The 22,179-nt window shown below is 30.9% G+C and overlaps 1 protein-coding gene across 10 annotated transcripts in view; it reads right to left on the minus strand.

Annotated features, from left to right (window-relative positions):
* Gale (UDP-galactose 4'-epimerase) overlaps positions 1–22,179 on the minus strand; it is a 58,756-nt gene that overhangs the window by 3,792 nt on the left and 32,785 nt on the right. For all 10 annotated transcript variants that reach the window (XR_013880401.1, XR_013880402.1, XM_080163288.1 and 7 more), the window contains exons 12-14: positions 19,536–19,574; positions 18,975–19,090; positions 14,639–14,768 (exon numbers count right to left, since the gene is read on the minus strand). Coding sequence is in view for 8 of the 10 variants with exons in the window: in XM_080163288.1 (XP_080019414.1) it covers positions 14,639–14,768; positions 18,975–19,090; positions 19,536–19,574 (285 nt within the window). In the remaining 2 variants the exon portion in view is untranslated. The remainder of the gene's footprint in view (positions 1–14,638; positions 14,769–18,974; positions 19,091–19,535; positions 19,575–22,179) is intronic.

A 22,179-nucleotide genomic window follows, 5' to 3' on the forward strand; every position in this document is an offset into this window, starting at 1 on the left:
CTTATGAACCAACAACCCTTTGATTTTAATAACTTTTTCTGGATGTTTCAGAATTATAAAGATGTTTTCCACCAATTTAAAGACCTAATTTGATACTTGGACTAGAAGCCGCCACCAAATTATATTTGTCACAGTTAATAAGCAAAACATATGGTATATAAATTATTAATCTTTACATAGATATAAATCTGTTAAATAAAAATGAATAAACAACAATAAAACATTATTGATACTTTTTACTCAAACCTATTTTCAGGCCACCTGTCACCCCCTTCCGTATCATTTAACAAGGATGACAACATCCATAAAAGCGAAGCACTGAAACAGTAGGACAAACGGACATTAACATTTGTATAGTGACAGAACTGAATAATCAGAATATAAATGTATACGAGTTGAACCAAAATAGTAAGTAAATTTGTTAAAAAACTGCTTGATACAGGATAACGTTCATGGACATACTTACATTTTTAGGACTTGATTATAGAGTTGCTTCGCTTAAAACATTATACTTTATTGTCCCAGGAATTAATGTACCAAAAATCAGATCAATAGTGAAAAAATCGACATGTTTAAAATGGACGTACGGACTTTCTGGTAATGATTATAGAGTTGCTACGCTTTCTAAATCGTACCTAACTACTAAAGGAATCACCATGCAAAGTTTGAAATCGATAGGACAATTCTAACATGCCTAAATAAACGAATAAAAGCTATCTATCTCGGACGGACGTACGGACGGACGTACGGACGGACGTACGGACGGACGTACGGACCGACCCTAATTATAGAAAAGCTTCGCTTTTAAAAATTATTTATATATCTTAGCATCATAAAGCTCGTTTTTGTTCATCCCCAAAGAAATGGAAACCTCCCCTCATTTGATACTTGTCATTTTAAATATTTAGCATTTTAAAACCAATTGATATAAACAAAAGACATGCAAGATCAAATAGTTTTTATTCACCCTTTGTAAGGGATTTTAAAATTTTGAGGTTAAATCTTTCTTTTCTTCGTGTTTGATGTTTGATAGTTAGTTACACGAATAGATTGGTTTGGATTGGAATAGCCTAAAAATCTTTGGATCCATGTAATAAAGAGCTTTACTAAATATTCATTTCCCTATTTGTCGAACAAAAATAAGAATCTCTTTCTCTGTTACAAAAATAAAAAAAGGGTTCAAGAAATTTGTTTGTCATCGTAGTCTTTCTATATATAGAATGTAAAGCACCTCTACAATTAGAGTATATAATATTGTCAGGAAAGGAAAGGCTTGTCCTTTTTCTCTAATAAAACACATTGATCCATTCGTGTGTCTAACTGTTTGAAGTTTTGAATTGGGTCGAGATCAATGATCATTTTCACAAAATTGACCTTGAGGATTTACAATGATGCAGGAAAAGGACAATGATAGCTAAATGAATCTTCCACCAAGGTTTATGGTTAAAATTCTACCTCTAATTATTATTTTTAGGGGTGGGGGGAGGGATTTTTTAAAGATTATTATACAGATAATTTTCTTCAATTCCAGATGGTTTGGGTTTTAATAGGATGGCTTGATTTTAAATCAAACGATAACAATTTTGCCTGTTGTTCGCACAGTGATTTATAGGTATCATAGTTTTATATAAAAAGAAAGAATTACAAGCAATACCTTGATAAAGCAATTGCCTTTAAAATCTTAAACAGGTCGACTCTAATGAAAAGATGATATATGAAGCTAAAGAAGGTGTATTAACTTTTTTGCTTTTTATTTAGAATAGATAGTCGGTGCTTTATACCTTAAAACCGACTTAATCATTTTTAAAAAAAACTTAAATTACTTCAAAAATAAGAGGTCTGCAAAAAAAACAATTGCATATTTAAATTCTATGGACCATTTTACATCTATTACTTACTAAAAGCACCGACTAGCTATTCTAAATAAAAAGCAAAAAAGTTAATACACCTTCTTTAAAGGAAAATGATACCAGGTACATTTTTTAACTTTTTCAAGTTTGAATTTTAATTCTTTATTGGTTTAGTATAAAATTTTAACATTAAAGGTAAACAATCGACAAATAAATATTCTCTAATACTGTATGATATGTCAATCAAATCCACTATATATAGGCAATATAGTAGAAATATAATGAAGAAAAAAACCTATAAATTTACTTGTCACTATACCCATGAGTTTGCTCCAACCTACCCTCCCCCCTCAGTATTTCCCTGCCATATTTTTCCGGTGTGTCCGGAAACCCCAGAACCAATTTCAAATGAAAACTCAACACAACATTAACCAGTTGGGTACAAGAAGGAATTTTTGAGTGTTGGAAGAGCTATTTTGTAAGTATTACGTGGAAAAGTAATTCACTATTACAATTGAATAACAAATATTATTACTATTTAAATTCACAGCATCCATTTTTAAATATATCCAAAGAATATTACAGAAATTTCAATAATATTGTTTTTATATAATTTACTACATCACTAAAATACATTTCCTATTAGATAAAGTAGCAAGGTTTTTTATGAAGATTAAGATCTCAATAACTACTGAACTGATTGGGTTCTCTATTACAGGTAGGCATTACATAGGTCCCGTGATTGTTTTAAGCTATTTCATTTTCAGATTCAAGTCTTGGGATGGTTTGAAGCTATTTTTCTAGCCCTTTTGAATATAGAGTCTTTAGATGCTAGCGGTGCAGCTGCTAGTTATATAAAAACCACACCAATCTTACCAAAACACGGTGATCCGTGTATGTATCTAACTGTAAAACACAAGGATATATATTTTCAGCAACACAGGAAGATGCAGAAAAAAATAGAGAAAAGACGGAGCAAAGGATGTATTGACAGATAAACAGACAAATAATGAACATAAAGATAAAAAATGGATGGATGGATAGATAGATAGATAGTAAGAGAGATTGAAAGGATGAAAGAAAGAAAGAAAGAAAGAAAGACAGAAAGCGAAAGAATTTCATTTAGAAGAGTATAAGCATTGAAGATGAAAAAAGAGAACATTTTTGTAAAGGTACAGAGAATGAATGATACATATTCAAATTAAAAAGAATCCTATCAATTTATCAATTGAAAAGATAGAAAGATTTTTAGATAGGTAGATAGATAAATAGATAGATAGACAAAAAGGTCGGGAGAAAAAGAAGAGGAAAGATGATTTAAAATGACTTTTTATAATCAATGGCATGGGGTCTAGCAAATTGGGTTGTGACGATAATTTTCTAGAGAAATGTTAATCAAGAACTCATAACAAATAGAGCAGGGAAAAATATGTTAATAAATAGCGCAGCAATGACAATATATTAGTGATGACATTTGTATTACTATCAAAGTCCAGTCACTCTGTTTTTGAAAAAAAGTTGGCGTTTTAGGTCAAAATTGGCAATATTTTTTATCCAATATTGTCAAAATTACACCTTGACCACTGTCATAAATACAATTTCATTGTCCTTTTAACACTTCAAAAGTTCAATTAAATTCAGTTTCAGCAGTTATAGTCGGTAAAACACTTGATTTTTAAATCTAGATGACTAGCTCATTTAATTTTAAGCAATTTCCATTTTATATATCAGTAAGTGAAAGGTCACAATAAACTTTAAAGATTCATTAACGGATGAACTAATTTACAAAGTGAAATTCCCTTGTTTTAGAGAAATTACATTCTTGAACAGTATTCGGGTTAAAAATTAATTTATATATGAATAAATAAGTTTTAGTAATTGTTACCGACTTACCATTTTAGATTTAATTTTTGACGGACAGACTAACACACTGACATGCGTTAGTTTAAGAGTAGTTTCACAAAGAACAATATTTTAATTAAAAATTAACTTTTCCATGAAGTAAAAAAACACGAAATTCCGCCCAAGCCCTATGTTTATCATTTTATGTATTGCGCATCATTAGGAGATTTAAAATAGATCATTTTCTGGGGGAGTAAATTTAAGGATGGATCGACCACCACTGGTTTCAACAAATAATAGGTTTTTCTCGTATTCATTCGAATCCGGTGGATAGGAACCGGTTCTCATCCATACGAAAAAAACTATGTCTAGCATCGTATTATATCCAGCTTTCTACGAATATAAAAATGTACAATCATAAGATAAAAACCAGTTTTTTTTATCCAGTGCCTTCGGCTCCTCGTGTCTAAAAAAATGGTTTTAATCTCATAATTGTACATTCTATATCCACGGAAATATGTTTATAATATGATGCGAGAAATAATTATTATTGAATTTAAAGAATGGTACACCCATAAAAATGGATTTTTAAGGGGTAATATGAAGGTTTTAAAAAAGAAAAAAAAAATTGAGGTAAAGCAGTAATGTTTTACTAAGTTTTTGGCCCTATTACAATGAGCAAAAAAACACTTACAATTTGTTGCATCTTTAAAACTTTCAATAGTTTTATTTTTTAACTAAATAATAAAATATTTTGATTATTTTCATGAATATAAAACTTTATAATATACTAGCGGCTTTGCACCAGGAGGTAATTCTAAAAAATTAAATTAACTGCCTAAAAAAAAGGAAAAAAATTGGGGGAGAATTTTTATGTTTTTTGGGGGGTTGGGGTGTCCCAACTCGCAAAAAATAGCCTAAACCCATCACAGGACAAGTAAGTATATTCCTTGAAGAGTAGAATCCAATCGGTTCATTAGAGATCTTAAGGGAGAGACGGATAGACAGACGGACGGACAGACGTCATTCTACTTTGTATTATAGATAGCTTAAATGTTGTTAAAGATGTGTGTTTGTAATATTTGATAATTTACCCTGTATATTGTCGAAAAAGAACTCTAAAAGAAAAAAAGAACTTTTTGAATAATTGACAACCTAAAAAATTGCATAAATATTCTAGATTTAGGACACTAGAGTAAAACCTAAATATTGTTTGAGGCAAGTGTGTATATTATTTGTTGATTCACCCACATTTCAAGGATAATCACATCATAAAGCATCCATAACATACAGAGAGAAATATTAATTGAATCAAAACAAACGATTCCATAAACGATTATATCCAATAAAGAAAAAAGAAAAAAAAATACTTTAGATAAATAACAAAAAAAAAATAGTTTTTTTTACGATTTTATGTTATCTTTAGTAATTTCTTTGCTCTCACTCAATAAGCCCCTTATATTTCATAGAAACTAAATAAGTTAGTGAATGGATAGCTTAATTCTTTATGATTAAATCCTTTAGGGATCCCGAACCCTGTTGGGCTACCCTGTACCCATTATAACCTAACCTAACCTTGCCTAAGGAAAACAGAAAAACACAAACCCCTATTTTAAAAAATGAAGGGGTTCTTTGGAAGGAAAGCACCAAAAGATATTAGTTATATATTGGCTACAATCCTAATAACGGCATAGAAAAAGGTTAAAAATCCGCTAATAGTTTTTTCAACATAAAAAAATGTTTAAACAAACCATAGGAATCAATTTACTCAACCCAAAATAATATTCAATAATGTTTTTAAATCAATACTCATCATAAGAATAACTGTATTTCTTCAATCTACATAAATTCTTAAAAAATTATTATATAAATTGTTTAAAATCAATATATCCAATTTTTATTAAAACAAACTAAATCATATTTTTTTTATTAAAGATTATCCTTTCCTTTCCAATATGTCTTTCAATGTGAATATATTGTAAAACTCTCTAACACTTTAACAATCTTTTGATAAACATATTATGATTTTAATAAGTTGAATGTTAATAAAATTAGATATCTTGCCCTAATACAGCTCGATCTCATAAATGCTACTCTAAACGTGTTTCTGGAAACCGCAAAAAGACCTGCTATTCACATCAGCTATATGTGTAGGATATTGATATTATGCAATTATATTATGTCTGAGACTAAAATTTAATAGAGGTACCCTACTACTTATTCCCATTAAATAACATTACCAAAATCAAATGAAACACAAAAAATGTCTTTAAGATATTTTAGAGAATTCCATTCAAAATCTTTTCTAAGTTGAATTAATAGGACACCTTCCTAAATAATTGTAAGTAGCCCATCCTTTGAATTTCAACTTAAAATTATGCATACACTGTTTGTTTCAATATACAGTCACAGATTAGAGCTATAACCTACTTAAATGTAAGGTTATTTGTAGGATTCTAAAGGGAAAAGACATTGGCCGATAAATTGATAAACATCCCCAATTATGACACACAATATTACCCCTAATGTAGAATAAAATTAGTGGTTGAAACATTAGAACACTCAACTAAATAAACCAACCAATCATAATTCAGAAAAAGTACCCAAAGCTGCTAATTTAACGAATATGAAAAAAAGTTACTATAAAACTTTAGGGAATAGTGTAATAAACAGCCTATTGTCCCCTCTCTATCTGAGTTATTTGTCCTTTTTTATGCCATTGAATATTTATTTAAGTAGGCAGTGTTTACAAAATATCTTTTAATACTTTCTAATATCAATATCAAAAAATGTTCATTTTAGACATGCGGTTATAAAAAATCTTACTACCTATGTTTAGTATAACTGCTTGAAACCTCTATTTACTATCTACACATGGAACGACATTATGAAGAGGGAGGGAGGGTACACTGGCATGTAATCAATAATGGTTTCGAAGTTATCAAAAACATGATATCTCATTCGTTGACTTAAAAACTATGAGCATTTGATTGGTTTGTACAAAGTTTTAGTGTCCAAACTTGCATCCTTGCATTATGAGACAATAGTATTATGCTACAGTTATAGTCAAGTTGATATGATAACAATACCGAAGATCTTTTGTTATCCCAAGAATCTTAAGGGATAAGATAATAAACGATAAATTGATGATAAAATTACAACTTCTGCAGTTTAAAATTATTGGTGGAAAAATTTGGACAATTATAGTTTGTAGCAACCAATTAAGATGTAATAAAAGTCATCAAAGGTTTAAAGTATTTAGAAACTGTGAGTACTAGTATCTCCCTCCCTGAGTTAACATATTCTTTTTAAAAACCTAAGTCATATGCCATGTGATCTAGCCTACTGCTGCTCTGCCAAGTGTCTGACATTGTAGACAAAAGACAAGCCAATAAAATATACATTCATTGAAGGATGTTCTTCCATTCTCGCAAATAAACTTGAAATTATGTATTATCAATTTCATTGGTTGTATTGCTAATGAAATTAAAATAAAATTGGTTTTTAATTTGCTGCAAATTTATTCCACATTATTTTTTATCTAAAATATACTATACAAATAACTTATGATAAAGCCATTTCGACTTTCAGCTATCTTAAAGTAGTAAGGTTTTTGTTTGTTTGAAGCAAAGTATCTCTGAAATTACTGTTTTGTTTTAAGGACTAAGGACCTCCTTGCCAAATAATCTGCTAGGGGCGCAGTCGTTTTTAAGATGATAAAACATGTTAAACAGATTCTTTTAAAATGGCATATTAGCAGAGGAACCAATCTGTCAATAGCTATCAAAGCCTGTAGAAGTAACTTTAGCAAATAGCTTAAAGCTGTTTAATGTAATAAAAAATTTGCGTTTTTGATGTGACTCCTTCATTGAATATATGTACAACTTATGATTCACTTCAACAAGGATGTCATCTATTTGTCAACAAAGGAGTGTAGCTCATACTAATTAGATAATTGGTAGATGTAAATCTTTAGTATTAAAGACTATTTTAAACTTAAGACTTTTTTAAAAGACTGAATATCTGTGCTATATCATTTATCAAATTTCATTATCTCATTAACTTTTATTGGACAATGTTTGTCTAAAATTCCCCATTTTTCATGGTGATTAGTTTCATCTAATTGCTTCTATGAATGTCACGCGCCAAGCAAAGCAGATGTGCGTACTATTTCATTATTTAGCTTAGGGCCAGACTCGAACCCATAGTGTTAAGAGTCAGGGAGGAAGGGGACATTGGGCTGTTTATTACACTAGTCCCCAAAGTTTACTAAGAACGTTTTCTTATGCGCTGGCTTAACAATTTTGGGGACTTTAATTTGGATTTGGATTGGTTAGTTAATTAAGTTGAGTGTTCAAATATTTCTAACACTAATTGTAATTCACAGTAAGGGTATGTTTGTGTATCATTATTGGAGCTACGCATAAATTTGTCGGCCATTGTCGTATCCCTTAAGATTCCTGATTAAGAGTTGTTTTGTGTTGTAATTAGCATAAAAAATAATTGTCTGAAACTTGAAGTGTATATACATATTTTGAAGATGGTTTCAAACAAAGTAAATTATGCAGTCTCATTCAAACTAAAAGCATTACACTTCACGGAAAAAGAAATAGCTAGTCCAAAGTTAACTGGGAATTAGAATTTAAAATATTGCCATTCTGGCAGTCACAGAAGATCAGCAACTCTTGCTAGATCTATAGGGCTAAAGATTTCTTTTACTTAAAAAAAAAACATTTAACGTTTTTTATACTGAAATATCCTATGCAAGTAAAAAATAATAACTTTTAGGTTACAACAAGTGATGTGCGGTAAGGGTTATCAACACCACCTTTAAATTGAGCAGTAATGTATGCCTTCTCTTTTTTCACCCCCTGATGGTTTCACATCCTATGGTGAATTGCTGTGCACGCTACCGGTTACAGCTTTGATTCAAAAGATCCTTATACTTCAGATCTCCAGGAAACTTTAAATCTCCTATGGACTAACATACTTAAAATTTAAACATAAGATTATCTTACTTGTCTTAATGACATATAAAAACATAAATAAACTTAGATCACAACACTTTTGATTAACACAAACCAGTTATCTTATTCCTTAATTGCTGAAGGTAACTAGAGTCTCACTTCTCAATCCCAAGAGGGGCTCAATTTTAACAGGTCTTTAGGGTTAGAGCAAATTTAGAAATAATTTGCAGAATGTTGTCAGAATGCCTTTCATTCTGTGATTGTGATCTCTATAACTTCTGGGCAGAAGAACTTGTTATTTTGAGAGATTATTTGAACTCTTTTAAAATTAAAATTCCATTCAGAGGTGGCTTTAGGTGTTGCAACATCTCATTATGGGGGAGGGAGCGAGTCTCTAAAATCTTACAAGGAACAATACCCAGATTTCCTCCAAACCATTGGTTTAATGACCAAGAAATTTTTAGGATCCTACTGGACAACATATATCAAACCATAATTTTTTACTATGTATTTATTGGAATATTTGTGTGAAGCCTATTTAAAGCCTACGCCCTGAAGTGCCTTTCATTCTCTCACTCTCATCTCATTATGCTAATTTAGTATTTCATTAGTCTTCACAGGGAGGGATAGTTCATCTTTGGAAAATTATCATTCTCTTTTAACATAATAATTTCATTCAAAGTTTCTATTAAATAAGTTATTATTTAATGAAGTCATATGATACAATGTTTTTCCTATTTTAATCCTGAAAATACCACAGTTTATTCAATAGCTAACTTTAATTAGAAATTCCTGGTATAGTCCCTTTCATGGCAATTCCTCTTATGGGGCGTTTCGTCGTATTTTTTCATTAGTTTTTATAGTTTTTTTAGGTTATGTTAGGTTAAGTTGGGTTAGGTGATTGCCCCGTAGGGCTATGAACTTTGCCCCGCCGGGTTAGGCAATTGGACCTGCAGGGTTAGAGCCCCCGGCAGGGGCTAGAAATAGGGGAAAAGCTAATGTGAAAATACGACAAAACAAGGCCACGAAAGGGACTATACCTGAAACTCCTTGAATTTTCACTCACAATTTTATGAAATATAGTATTACTTTAATTCATTAATTCGAATGTCTTGAGAGGTTTAAACATGTCTATTTTAAATTAAATTAATTTATTCTTTTCGTAAGTTCATGTTTCTTAATAAAAACAAAAAAGGTAACAAGACACAATGTGGAGCTAGGTGAAACAAGGATGACAACATCCATAAAGCTCTAAAATAGAAGGACAAACGAACATTAACACTTGTAGACTGTCAGAACTGAATTAGCAGAATATTAATGCATCAGTACAAACAATATTTTAAGAAAATTTGTTGCAAAACTGCATAAATAGATGATACTGTTTAAGGACATACTTACATTTTTGGGACTTGTTTATAGAATACTTCGCTTATAACATTGTACCTTGTTGTAATAGGAATCAGTTTTCAAAAAATCAAAAGAATCGGATAATTTTAACATACAAAAATTTGTTGTCAAAAAAGTTAAAAATCGACATGTTAAAAATGGACGTACGGACATTCTGGTATTGTTTATAGAGTTGCTACGCTTTCTAAATTGTACCTAACTACTAAAGGAATCAGTATGCAAAGTTTGGAATCGATAGGACAATTCTAACCTATTTAAATTAACGAAAAGAGCTAACTCTCTGTGACGGACGTAGGGACGGACGGACCGACCCTAATTGTAGAAAAGCTTCGCTTTTAAAAAAAGACTAGAAAAAAAATTAAAGAAACCAGGCAAAATAAGTGCATACACGGGATAGAGCAAAAATAAATTTAAAAAAAAACAATGACAGAAAAAATATAATTAAAGAAAAAAGTTAAAGAACAAATAATCCTATATCACAAAGAATTAAGGATTTTTGTCTGTAGCTATAGATCTTGGAAATTGCTGGTATGAATAAGTTTACTTCTTCAGGAAAGATGTATACATGTCTTGAAGCCTCTTTAAGCTATTTTCCTAAACTCTTCCTATCTCCTCTATAGGCTAGAGGCGAGCAACTATTTAAGAGAAAAGAAGAATAAGTATAAGAGAGGCACTTTTAGACAGAGTGAGGTAAACAAAACAAAAAATGAGAAAGAAAGAAAGAGGGAAAAAAAAGAGGACAAAAGTAAACAAATTGTTTACCATTACAGTCTGACATAGTCACACTTTTCACTACAAAAATACAACAAATAACACTTTTTACAGTGTCCATACATGTCCACAAAGGTGTCAAACTGCAAATTAAGAACAAACTGGGACATATTAGAAAAAGATTAAAAGCAAATAACATAAATGAAGTTATTTAATGTAGAGATTTAAGTGTAGAATAGAGAAAGTTTTATACCCTAACCATAAAAGTTTTAAAGGCATTTGTAGTGTAATTTCTTTTTTTTACTATGTATTAGGAAGTTCTTTTGCAGACGTAATTGAACACTCATTTTAATAGCAAATCTACCTAAATTTTTATTCTTTTGATGGTCTGAAATAAGTTTCCTAATCCCATTGAAATAAAAAAAAAATGGGTGAAGGGAATCATGAAAAATTGGTTCCTTTAATTTGTTAATATAATATAGGATATAATGAATTCTTAAAATGGATGGGCATTATTTCCTAAGAAATATCAAATCCAAACTACTATCAAACCTGATAGTTCTTGTGTATCCATACAATTACACAACTATAAAAATAAGAACAGTGTATCCATAAAATTTGTTTTACATTATGCTTAGGTTTTGGAATAAAACAAACCGGGGGAGGTCAATGGATTTGACAGTTAATTTCTCTCAAAGAGAAAAAGAAAGAAAGATAGGGTGTATTGATTGCTAGATAACTTTAATTTTAAAATAGAGTGTGAGACAGAAAAAAAAGAGATGGAGAGAGAGAGAGAGATGGAGAGAGAGAGAGAGAGAGAGAGAGAGAGAGAGAGAGCGAGAGAGAGAGAGCGAGAGAGAGAGAGAGAGAGAGAGAGTGAGTGAGAGAGAGAGAGGGGGGAAGAGAAAGAGAGAGAAAGACAGAAAGGAAAAGTGAGTAAAAGAGAAAGAGAGAAGGAAAAAAAAGTAAAGATATTTATTGAAAAAAAAAAGATCTGTAAATTTGCATAAACAGAAAAGCGAATGGGAACAGAGAAAGATTTAAAAATAGGAATGGAAGTGAGAATGTGAAAATAAGAACCCACAGATTTTGTTATGCTGGAGTAAAAAAACCGGACCCTCCCCTCTTATTACCTTTTAGCCTAAATACATGTCATTTTAAGATACTTCAAGAAAAGGCTTAGTATTAGCTCTACATGGGAAATGAAATGGATTATTAATAACAATATTACTAAACTGAAGATTGCAAAAAATTACCTAACTCTGTCAATATTAGGGCAGGTGTCCTACTTTAATCTTTCTTAATGAAATGGATCTTACAATTGGCCGTAGGGGAGATTCATAGACGAAGCCCATTTTGTTCCGAATTTGTATCACTTTTGAAAAGTGCGACTCCAGTTACGACATATTTTTCTTTCCCGAAAAAGGGAAGGGGGGAAGAAAATCTGTTCAAAAGAGATGGGGAAAACCCCCTTTTCTCTCATCTCTTTTTTCTTCCCCCCTTCCCTTTTTCGGGAAAGAAAAATATGACGTAACTGGAGTCGCACTTTTCAAAAGTGATACAAATTCGGAACAAAATGGGCTTCGTCAGATTCATATCGTAAAATCTTAGTGATGACTTGTGTAGACTCAAATGATCTACCAGATAATATGGATAGGACCTACCCAATTCACTTTGTAAAGTACCTCTTTCTGTACTCCTACATAGACAAATCCCTTGGTTCCTCTATATGTGTGAGAAAGATAGTTTATCCGTGAAAGAATCCATTTGTTGGCAAAACTTTAGGCAAACCCTATCCATATAAAATACAAAAATTAGATATAGCCAAAAATATTTATTTTACTTTGTGAAGACCCATAAAAAGTACTCTTTATATGTAGCCCTTCAGCCTTTCCCTAGTTCTACTTCGAAGACAATAAAAAATATCAAATCAAACTAGATTAATTTTCGTGAAAATTTGTGCCTTTTTAAAATGAAAAATGGGTAAGATACTACAAAATTACAATAAACAGACACATAAACATCCTACTTCTTTTACAAATAGACATCCTATTGCTGTATTTAGCGTCTGGGACCATACAAATAATGAGCTCATAATTCCCTTTTTTTTATGCGCACCTTTTTAAACAACACTAAAGCCAACCAACAACACAAGGTCAAAATTTTATAAACTTATGAAAACAGCAAAATGCCAATAATTTAGTTTAGATTTTAATTACTATGTAAAAAAACGGTGCCAGGCTAATAAAAGAGAACTAAAATTATGGGCAATATGAAAAAAAAGGTGCTTCAGCTCTCTTGTAGCTAAAACCAATTGAGACTTCCAGAAAAGAGTTGTGTAATCAAAGTGTGTTCTACAGATGATTAAGGAACGTCAATATAAGCATATCAAATCTTAAAAGCATAAGTCGCTAATTATTTAGAAACTCACACGTGACAACTTTAAGTGTCCTACAATATTTTTAGACTAGCCATGTAACACACAAAATTTAGAGTATTTTTACTCCTTATAATGCAAATCACTTCAATTTAAGGGAAAACTAATATTAAGCTAAAGACTTTTAAAATCTTCTCAACTGATGCCTTTCTAGGCGTTTGATAATATTAGCAGTGCAGTGCAGGGGTTGAGCATGTTGTAGACTATACCAAAAGCAGCTAATTATCAAGCAAATACATCCAAGATTCTACTCACCCCGCTAGATAAATTCCTAATGGTGCTAATCAACAATATTTGCTAATATGTGAAATACAAAAGCTTCAACTTTGAAAATTGAAAAAGTTTTCCTTTCTATGACAGATAATATAATAAGCTAAATTTTTATAAACTTTTTGCAATATGTGTAAATATGATAGAATATCTTATTAGACTTTTATACTGTTATTGTTGTTAAAGTTAAAATCATCAGTGGAGAATCGGAGAATTGTTATTTATAGCATCGTATTGACGAAATCTTTTTGCAGATATTAAAATTAAATATTATAAGAATAACAAAGATGGTATTAATTTTAATATTCGTGGAAAATTGTCTGTAATGTGATGCTTTTCGTGATCTCTCAAGTTTGGCGGTTCTATCCAGAAAATATTAATCCGAATCGTATTCAAAGCCATACTTGAAAAAAATCTTCTAATTTTAATTTAAAAATCTCTTAAAATCATATATCTTGTGTTGTGTTTTTTATATTAGCCATGGGCACTATATCAATTATTATGCAGTTAAATATAATATTTAAATTTTAGGTCAACTAAACGTTCCCATATTAACAGGGAAAAATATCGTATACAATAAGGAATGGTGACAATAGTTTTGTCTAAAAAGTTTAATATTACTTTTTTGGTAGCTAAACTTTTTTCTTATTATTAAAAAAAGGTTTAAAATGAAAACATGTGTTAAAATGCAAAAAATGTAAAATTTCATCAAATTTATGTATGAGCAAAATTTGCTTTTTACAGCAAATTGAAATTTTATTAAAATTAAATCAAAATACGTTTTTTATTATAATTTCGCAACTTTTTTACAACTTAAAATGTTCAAAATGGTGTGTTTATGTTGAAAGATTTCGTGATTATTATTTTGATTTACATGTAGATTTTATACTATGCATTGTTATACAATTTATTGTTTATATCAAATTAATAGCATTTTTTTTGGTTAAATTGCAATTAAAAAACGAAAATGGAAAAAAACACGATAATTTCCATCACCATTAAAACAGTAACTATATTAAAACTTAGATGTCAATTCTTTAAAGTAAACAAAAAGTTTTCTTAAAATCTGGTAGCGTTTTCGGTTAATTATCTTAATATATGTATAATATCAACATCCACAATACATAACCTAAACCAAAATAAAGAAAACTTACACATTTCAGTGATGGACAGCTTAGCCCTCCAGCCAAGCTCTTTGGCAGCTAGCTCGCAGCTGGCGTAACAGCTGGCAACATCACCTGGCCGCCGGGGAGCTATCTCGTAAGGAATTTCTTTACCACAGATCTGAAAAACAAAATAATGAAAGTAAATATCAAGATATCGGTTTATTATGATGTATTTGATATTGAGTTTATGTCAACTTGACATTCCTATTCAAATTCAATTCTAGGCCCTTTTATCAGATACATACAAAAATAAAGTTTAATAATGGAACGACAAAACGGTTGTTAAAATCCAGGTATAAGGTATAGTAGCCAACAAGTGAAATGAATCTAAAATAATATTTGGGGGGGCAAATGAAGAGGTCGTCAATTTTACGATGTTTTGTCCCCTAACGACAGCTGAAAAACTCGTATAATTTCGTGATTTCTTTCGAATTAATTATGTTATTGGTATAAGCTGGTTAAAATTGTCCATTTATTCAAATCTCGTATCTAACTTGGAAGGCACTATATTTCTTTCCACATAGGTTAGGTTAATTTGGGAAATAGGAAAGATGGTAGTCATTCTTTTAAAGTATAAGCGAAAATGTGTCCAATCATATTTTTATTTTTAGCGTTTTTACAATCAAATTTGCCTTTTTATGTAGAAGGATTCTAGTTTATTTTTTCCTTTTAACCTATAGCGATACAACTTTATATTTATGAGATTTCTTTTCAAACTTCTTCCAGAGAAAATTTTGAAAAGATTGGTGTATTTACAAAACGACCAGTTTTTACTGCAAAAAACAGCGAAGCTAAATTTTATCAAATTTTGTCTTTATTAATTCATATTGGTTTAGCTCTACAATAATGATATAGACCACTTTGGAAAGCTTTTAGAAGCTGACTAATCAAACAAGATCAAGGATTTACATACAAAAAGTTGTATACCATATGTTTCAGGGGTCACAATAAAAAAGAAATTGAGAGAAATACATGATAAATAATAGAAAATCACGCAACCTTTATAATAAATAAATGTTTCTTTTGTGGTAAAACCGACAGACCAACGGATAAGTTAAGTTGTATTATTCATGTTAATAGAAAAAAATCAGGAGTTCATCTTAAATAGTCAATGAGAAAATAACATTTTACCATAGTGTTACAGATGGACGGACGGACAGTTAAAGTAAATTAGCTTCACTACTAAAATTTTGGATAGGATAGAACATAGTTACATTGTAATCCAACTGATAAGAATTTGGGGAAGTAGATGTGTTGGAATTTATGTAATTTCTTTTGGCGCCATTTCCTTAGTTTTAGTTTTACATCTTATAGACAGGAAAACAACAAATAACATTAAAACAAGGTTTATTTTGTTCATAAGCCACACCATAGTGTACAAACCAACAGACTTGTAATAGACTATAAATACATTCTGCAATTTGCTGTTTTCAATCTTATCTAGATAGATTTATGATTGGCCAAATCCAAAACATAATAGCAATGCTGCAGCGTCTAATCTAATCCACTAATAATTTAAATTTCTGTGATTTTTCATGATTTTTTCATGATTTGGGATACATTTATTTATGGTCAATTTTCTTATTTCTTTCGAGCTATCTACCTGAAAGGCCTATGAAGGAAAAACAATGTTTATATCTTTTTTAAGTCCAACAAAAATATATTTGGAACAAAAAAGGTTTTGCAGGCTAAATTATTTTTCTTGGGTTGTCATATCTCTGTAGATGAATTTGGCAAACACATTTCTGCATTCCAAGCATGTTTCCTTTAAACTTGATAACTTTTCACTCTACACACACATACACACACGCACACACACACACACACACACACGCCCAAACACACACACCAATAAACTTCTGAAGAGGGTTGAAGCAATGGCCCTAGCTGGGATAAAGTATTTAAAGACTCTCTTCCTGCTGCTATGTCACATGCATGATAGTAGTTACAGTTGAGGAATTGTCCTGGACAAGAAGACACATATTGGGACCTCCAGCCAAAGTTTGTGAAATTTAAGTACGTTTCTATGCATTGCATTCATAGCCATCCCCTCGAGTATATGATCCTTCCCTCTAGGTTAGGTAAGGGTAGGTTATATGGAATGTATTTATATTGAGTACTGTAAAACCCTTCAAACAGCAAATTTAAGCACATACCCCCCCCCCCCGGCCCCTATTTCAAAATGAATTTTAAAAATGGAGGAAGGGTAATTTTTCGATCAGTGATCGATAGGCACTACGAGGGAAGGCACCAAGGAAAGTAAGTTAAAATGCTGTGGAGAAAGAGATTTTATATATCATATATGAAATACATAAAAAAAATTGTAAATCCTATGTTTTTTTAATAAAAAAAGGTTTGCTTTTATGGTTAGCTTAGATCTAAAAAGGTGTAAAATAGATTAATTAAACTCCCATATATGTAGACTGTATATTAATACCTAACTGGTTTTGTTTGATTAGCCATAGTTTCTTAGGGTTTGGACCTAAGACTCCTGGAGTATGTTGAGACACTTTTGTATAGCCACCAGGGCCAGCTTAAGCTCCACGTTCAAGTATGACTTGACACGCTGTCTCATGAGAGCTCATCGTTATTACCTCACCCTCACCGGTTTTGAGTATGGCAGGTGTTCCAGATTAAGTCACCGTAATGAATGACACTCTCCTCAGAGGAGCCTGGGATTAAGGGAAGTGATGGTATTATACACTTGAATATTAGGCATCCAAACTACCTAACAATCTCCCTTCCAACGCAACTGGGGGAGGTTGCGTGAATACACATTAGAGAATTCGAGACAACATGTTGTGATTGCAACATGCATGGGTTTGAACTCGAATTCTCATCACCGTAACTCCGTGCGGTATCACAGAGCTACGGCGCCCCCTAACCTAACTGGTATTTTCCATTGCTTATCCCTGTAATCCTGTATAAATTGAAACACAAAGAACAAACAAAACTTAAACTAAACATCACAGAATTAAAATTAGGGAAAGGACAAAAATGAAAATTGTTCTTAGCAGGGATTAGATATAAATAAATTTTAAGAGTAATTTTAGAGTGGCTTTTTCCTACATAGGATATTTATATTACAACAAGGTATCATTTATATAGCCAGTGCCTAGACGTGCAGAGACCCCTTCCCCCTCTTAACCCCCCGCTGCTAAGTATTTATATTTTCTATTGGTTAGGTTAGGTTATATTTGTTACAAGGTAAAGGTAGTTTTTCAGGGTTAAGACCAGCAGGAATAAGGCCCCCAGAAAGTGCATAAAGAAAAAGTTTACTTAATTTCAAATTCTTTCCAAAATAAAGAGGGAAGTTCTAAGTTTGAAAGGAACTTTGGTGGAAAGTACCATAAAGTCTCTAGTTTTTCTTTGTTAAATTTTTAGGCTTTGATAATTTAAAACTATTCACTTTTTATCAAACCTATTTACATAAAAAAGCACTGTTATAGTTAGTTATTGTTGATCAAGTTTAAAGAACGCAACGTTGTGTTTAGTCAAGCTTTAAACTTATTCTTAATCTTCTTAGTTTGCAAATTAATTTTTACTAAAGAGAATGTCATCCCTTATCCATGTACTTCTAAATTAGTCAATTGAACATAAAATCTACATAATTATACTTTTATATTCATTTTCATGACCTTTAATTTAAACTTTGTTTCCAATATTTAAACATTTCTTAATTGTATGCTGCAAAAATTACATTTGCAATGTAAGCGAAAATAGATTATATCAATTAAATGCTATAAGCTCCTTTATTTTATATTATGTTTCTTATCTTTTTAATATGTCAACACAAAATTTAATCCTTGAATGTCAAGGTAAACAATTTTACTGATGGGTGATTTAGTGACTGCCTTAAAGTTTTAAGTTTACCATTTGCTCGTTATTGGGGGAGGTTGTGGTTTCAAATCTCATAATTAAAGACGACAAAAGCTGTACTTACCGCTACTATGTAAGATGCGCGACATTAAAAGTAAGAATATTTAAATGCTTTGATATAAAACAGACGCAACTCATTACAGCACAGTTAGGACTTCCAGAGGTATCAATCAATTAGAAGTAACGAAACGAACGTTAATGATCTTGGTGTAGCATCTAGTTCTAGACCTCTCAGCGCAACTTGAAAGATACTCCGCGCCATAATTGCGATGTAAAGCGTCCCTATAAGCAACCAAACCTTTGAATGCACGACCTTTTTGTTCGAAGTCTTAACTGTTTATGGTAATGATTTGCGCCTATTATGGGCAAAGGCATCTCATCTCCCCGACAACGAGCAGATGCGCTACGCGTAGAGCCACGGTCACGGGTTAATAGAAGAACATACCTCTGAAAAAGCCTTGATCATCTCCAGGACAGTGTGTCCTTTACCAGTTCCCAGGTTGTAAATTTTACACCCAGAAAAGCTGGGGTCCAAAATCTGGCGCAGTGCGGCTACATGTCCTTAAATGAAATTAGTCTTTTCATTATTTCATTTGTCATCTTTTAATCGTAATAATACTTCTAAATAATTAATAATTCTATATCTAGGTTCCAGTAAAACCTAATTATAACAAAAGACATTAAAAATAGTTTTATAGCTACTATGCAAAGCAGTCAGATTAAGCAGTAAGAGAAAAATTAATGTTTATTTTAAAATTCGCAACATACAACAAACTTAGATTTAAAACTTTTTAAAAAGTGTTATATAATCAAAGGGTTGTCTTTCATTTATTTTTCAATGTAAAAGCTATACATATGTATGTAGTCTTTATCTTAATATCCATAATTTAAATTAACTCACTTGTCATAGTAATAAATTTTAAAAAATCTAATAAGGAAAATGAAATATCTTATCATTTTCTGTTTAAAGTGACATTTTAGATATTTTTTATAAACATGTTTTTACCTTCAGCTAAGTCCATGACATGTATATAATCTCTGCAACCTAAAATATAGATAAATATATAATTTGTTTCCATTGCCCTTTCCCCGACTGTGCCTTCCAATATTTGTAATATGAAGGTTATAATACAAAGTAAACACAACATGGTATTTATTACTCACAGTACAATTTTTATCCCATGAAAACATTTTTTCCTTATTTTTTTTACCAATCAGGACCTTATGTTGTTAAGAAAATAAAAAGATATACATATATCTAAAATAAACCTTTTGAGTGGCAGAAAAGTTTAAAAGTTTGCTGAATTTATTACTTGATAGTAAGTCTCAATCAAAGGCTCACATTTGTCTCAATGATAATGGTTTACTTTAAACATTCACTATTTAAAGCACTTTGACTTGCATAAAGCATTTGATACCTAACTCTACAAAATTCTAAAATGTACCAGCACAAAGATATATTTCTGAATTAATTTATCAAACTTTCAATATTGCTTTTTCAATCTCATAACTTATGTGGACAAGGGGTGTCAATATGAATTAACCTATATAGGAAAATGCTGTACATGTTTGTTCTAAAGACACGGGGTGTCCAAATGAACCTTTAAAGGAAACTGTTGTACATGTTTGTTCTAAAGATGAGGTGGAAACGGGGTGTCCAAATGAACCTTAAAAGGAAACTGTTGTACATTTTTGTTCTGAAGATGAGGTGGACACGGGGTGTCTAAATGAAACTATAATGGAAACTGTTGTACATGTTTGTTTTAAAGATGAGGTGGACACGGGGTGTCTAAATGAACCTATAAAGGAAACTGATGTACATGTTTGTTTTAAAGATGGTGTATAAAATATCTAACATTCTACTTCACACACTTACAACACTCTCTTTTCCTTAATAAAGAACATGATTGCATTCTTTGTGTTATAAGTAGCAAAGCTACCCTACAATTCTAATGTTTATCAGAAAAAAATTCAAACTGGACTTTCTTGGATGCAATTGTCAAATATTTTTTTTTAAAAATGAAATCTCTTTGTCTTAATGCATACAATTACAATGCTACTATATGAGATAGGTTTCTAATATTTAATTTGAAGGTTCCTTTGGATGAGCTGATAACTAACTAAGTCACTCTATTTTTCTACCTATTCGTCCATAATGCAAATAATTAAATATCATATCTATGCTTAAAATTAATTAAGTTACTAAATCTATATGAATGTGCATTGAAATTTATCCTAACGAACAATAATCATGTACTATAAAACTCATTTTGTAAGTTCTATTATATTAAAAATCTTTCTATACACACATTGAGACATCCTACTTCTTTATTTATCATGGACATGCACTTTTTTACTGTTTTATACATATTTCTTTGTTTTCAGGTAGAAGGTGAGGCCATAAATTTGTTTGAAAATTTAATATCTAAAATATTACTTCCTGCATTTATCTCATAAACTACACAAACATACACACATACAAACACACACACACACACACACACATACAAACACAGACTCACACATAAAAACACACAAACTAACAAACATAAACTACACAAACATACACACACACACACACACATACAAAGGAAGAAACACAAATTTTCATAGCAAGCATAAAGTTGCAAAATATTCTAATGACTTCGCCCCTAGAATCAATTGGCCTTAAAACTATCCATAGCCGTTAATTTTGAAATGAAAAAGCTTAAACATCCTTGGAGATATATAAAGCTCCCCTAAAATTGGTTCAGTATTTTGTGACATGTTAACGGACAAAAAATAACCTTACACCTCTAAACAAAGGGATAAGAACATACTTTTATCCTTGTACTACTTGTATATATATAACCTAGCAAAGCCCATGGGGGCTCTAGGGGCACTGTCAAAAGGTTTAAAATCATAACTTTAATTTTAATGGAATTCTGACTTTTACAAAGCATTTGATTTGTTTTATTCTAAATATTTATCTTTATCTTTGGCTGTAGACAATCAAAATTCCCATTTAATGGTTCTACCCGAAAAGAAAAAAAATTGAGATAAAAATGTATCTTACTAAAAAATATTAAACTTATGTTAAATATAACTTTTTACCAAAAGTTAATTATAAAATATGTTGGTAAAAACTAAATTGTGTTCACAAAATAAAACTAGTTGGTTTTATAAAGTGGTGGTACACCATATACACACACATACAGTTTTTTTATGATCATAATTCTTTTTCTGGTAGGTTTGGAAAGGTCCCTAGAGAATTTGTACAACTTACTACCATTTACCAGGAATAAGGTATCATTATATAAAAAGTAACAGGATGTGGGTCTGTCTGTGTGCTTGTACCAAAAGATATCGGTAAACAATGATCCGATGATGCTTTCCTTTAAAGTGAAGATTCTTTTAGGTATATTTCTATTTATTTTTTAAGAAAGGGTACCTAATAAAAAAAATCGTCTCTAAAAAAGTGAACAAACCCCCCCCCCCCCAAGAAAAAAAAAAACTAATTAAAGTGCCCTAGAAACATCTAACAATATAGGTACATTTCTATAAATTAAAATTCTCCACTACCCTCTTGGGGATTCGCCCAAAGACAGATTGAGTAAATACCACAAAAAAAACAATTACTCAAAAAGTTTCACATCTCTTATTCCTGATCC

This window comes from Acartia tonsa, chromosome 6, assembly GCF_053477335.1.
Source record: "Acartia tonsa isolate MP-2025a chromosome 6, ASM5347733v1, whole genome shotgun sequence".
Lineage (NCBI taxonomy): Eukaryota > Metazoa > Arthropoda > Copepoda > Calanoida > Acartiidae > Acartia > Acartia tonsa.